Genomic DNA, 3,219 nt, shown 5'->3' on the forward strand with positions numbered 1-3,219 from the left:
ATCTAAATTGACAGTGATTCATCTCCGCGAGGAGAAATTAGAATCCCTGTTTATTATGCAGAAATCAGCAAATTCTAAAGGAAGTTTTGAATTAGGACACCATCTGTGTATTTTAGTGTTTTTTGCAACATGACTGATCTAAACCTTTACAATGTCTCTTCTCGATTCAGCCCTCCAAATTGATGATGTAAAAAATGTACCGTTCAGTGTGAAGAACAACAAGTTGTGAGTTAATTCAGGTCAGATTCTCTTCAAACCCTCATTGTGGCGTTATAGTGCTCTGCGGTCGTTGCTCAGTCAGCAGGTGGGTGGATCTGTAATTACAAAATGATCCAAGAGTGAGGTCAGGCTGAGGGAAATCCCCTGCTCGATCACTGAAAATGTCTACAATACCTTTTCCTGTTCAAGAGCCCAGATAAGAAGGTGTTATAGACTTCTAAAACACCTTCTGTCTTTTTGGCAAAGTCACAGAAAAAACACCAAGACACCGGTAAGAAGAAACCTCCTGTTATACTGCATGCTTTTCATGTGAAAAGAAGTAACAGCACTTTTGAAAGAGACCAGATTCATGGATTTTAAAGTGAACTCAAGGGGACGTAGAGGTGGATATTGTTAGGCAAAGTCACACTTTATTTGCTGCAGCTTTAAAGAGAAAACAACAACAGCTCATAGATGGCACATAAAGTAGCATTCTGAAAAGTCCAAATGTGTAATCTGGAGAGCAGTGACACTCTACGTGTGGTCTGTTAATCGAATTAAACAAAGAAACAAACAAAAGGGATTACACAAAGAAGCTTACTGTCTTCTAGGGTCGGGAATTACGTGTCTTTGAAGGGAGCTGGATCTTATGGCTCCGTCCCAGGTGAGAGAGTGGTCAGACTTGTAAACATGCCTGCACAATATGATACAGAGCTGTATGACTACAGAGATGTCAGTGAAAAAACTATGTTGTGGTGACTGCATGTGGCCTCATATAGCGGAGTTTCAGTTGAAAAAAGCTGCCTGTGGTAATCCAGCATACAGGGGAGTGGATCAAGGGCGGGCAGTGTAAATTGGGCACAACTATACAAAGAAAGGCTCTCACCTGCGACTCGGTTCCCGTTGTTCAAACCAAAGAGCCGTTCTAAACAATCGGATCGTTCGCGAACGTCACAACACTACTGTCTTCCTTATATCCATTAACCCCCAAAGTTACTTTGGAAGGAGAAAACAGGAGGAGCTACTGGTCAAAGCCAGACCACACATTCGGCTATTTACAGTACATATTCAATAGTTTATGTGCGCAGAATAAAACAAGCTTCTACAATAACATGACAAATGCAAATACAGCTCATACCATACATGTCATTTAATTAACCAATCTGTGGAAGGCATGAAGGGCAATAGAAATAACCCAGCTAAGGACCCAGTGACATATCATTAGAGTGATTTTTTCCTCCTTACTGACCAATAAGATGAAACTCTGAGTTTTGGTCCTCCTCTTGCAGCATTTGTGGAGAAAATGGCAGAAAAGTTGAACTCTGGCTGCTCCCACTTATGAGAGCAAAATGTGATCAAAAAAACCCCACAGCAACTTAAACCACACCAATCTGAAACAGAAAGTTTGTAATGTTCAAGAATGTATAAGCTATTAAAATTGATGACTTAGTTGTAATTAGTGGTGAAAATGAATGCATTAATGCAGTTTTCAGTCCGGTTCATCGGCAGAAAACGTACTCGGTGTAACTGGTCCACAGTTTGTCCTCCCCCGGGTCGCTACCGCCGTACGAGCAGGTCCCGGTGGAGTTACAGGCCACCATGTGGAAACCAGCGTCCGCCAGCCGGTCAAACGCCTGCTCCAGAAAGTTATACTTGAGGTAATACCTGGCGGTGTATTTGTCAGGAGGACGGTCCGGGTCTCGACTCTCGTTCAGGGTCTCCCCAAACACCTCTTTAGCCAGGGATATCTTACTGCACACGGTTATTCTTGCCACCCTGCGGAATTTAGCGTCTGCCTGGATGTCCCTCCCGATAGTATAGCTGCCTCTGTACCCGATGGTGATGAAGCCCGAGTTGGCCGCCGACCCCGGAGAGCGCGGGGTCCGGTCCGAGGAGGAGGAGGAGGTGACCGGGCTCGAGAGCAGCTCAGCCTCCTCCGGCTCCCCGCTGTCCTCCGAGCTATCCTTACTGCCCGCCGCCAGCAGCCTCGAGAGCTCCGGCAGCTTGAAGAAGTCCGCTTCTTTCTGCAGCCGCCTCCTCTCTTTGAAGAACTCGGGCAAGAAGAGCTCCGAGTCCCGCAGGTAGTCCAAAATGTAGCGGAAGAGAAAGCCGTCCCGGTCGAAGAAAAAGCGACCCTTGCTGTCTTTTGGCAGCTCGCCCGGGGAGCCCTGGCTGAACTTGGTCCACAGGAGAGAGTTTGGGGCCGCCCTGAGAGTCTCAAGTCGGGTCACATACACCTGGCCACCCACGTTTAGCTCCACTATCTCAGGGAAACTTTGGCTGTTGGTCTGTGCCATCTCTCTCTCTATTGTGAAGTCCGTGTGTGTCCCTGTAGGCGCCCTAACAAGTCTACTCCTGACTGTACAGAAATGTTTGTATTGGTTTGTCTGTGTGGGAGGAGAAGAAAAAAGGACGGCCAACACAGAGACATTAACTGTTCACTGGAAAGCTCTGAAAATATAATGCTGCCTTCAGGGGCCCCATGTAAGCCTAGACTCCCTACTTCATCATGATAGGTAGAAATCTATTTAGGCTAGTCAAAGAAAGGTTTGCATTTGAGGAGTTATGTTTATTTGCTTTCTTGTCAAAAACTGGATGAGAAAATTGAAACCACTCAAATATTTGTGCACTAAGTTAAAAGTGACCTCCCAGCAATACTGTAGGCTTCAAGTTGTTCAAGTTATACATTGCTAGTTTGAACAGTAGGCTACATAAAGGGGTTAAAATGAACTCAATGTTACGTCCAGCTAGGCTACGTTAAATTGCTGTTTACATAGCGGTATAATATACGGCTCTCTAACGGGACATTCTGCTGCCTTGTGAGTACGTTTTATGACATGTACTTTTGTTGGCTATTCTACTGTAGTAAGTAAAATCATCAATGCGGGGGCTTTACTTAGTACTTACATTGTACTCCATTTGGCTGGTATGTTCAGATGATTTCTATAGGTTACACCCTTAATCACCCAGAAGCAGGCGAGAGTAATGAAGCCTAAGTTATTATAGCAACAACAACCACAC

At 45.1% G+C, this 3,219-nt stretch overlaps 1 protein-coding gene across 1 annotated transcript; it reads right to left on the reverse strand.

Moving 5' to 3' along the window:
- Positions 1-607: 607 nt before the first annotated feature.
- LOC138585649 (BTB/POZ domain-containing protein KCTD12-like) lies at positions 608-2,552 on the reverse strand. The gene has a single exon (XM_069657827.1). The coding sequence runs from the start codon at positions 2,493-2,495 to the stop codon at positions 1,698-1,700; it is 798 nt and encodes a 265-aa protein (XP_069513928.1). The 5' UTR covers positions 2,496-2,552; the 3' UTR covers positions 608-1,697.
- Positions 2,553-3,219: the final 667 nt, after the last annotated feature.

The sequence above is a fragment of the Semicossyphus pulcher genome, unplaced genomic scaffold (genome assembly GCF_022749685.1).
Source record: "Semicossyphus pulcher isolate SPU_LCO1_2020_fin unplaced genomic scaffold, fSemPul1.0.p SCAF_1, whole genome shotgun sequence".
Lineage (NCBI taxonomy): Eukaryota > Metazoa > Chordata > Actinopteri > Labriformes > Labridae > Semicossyphus > Semicossyphus pulcher.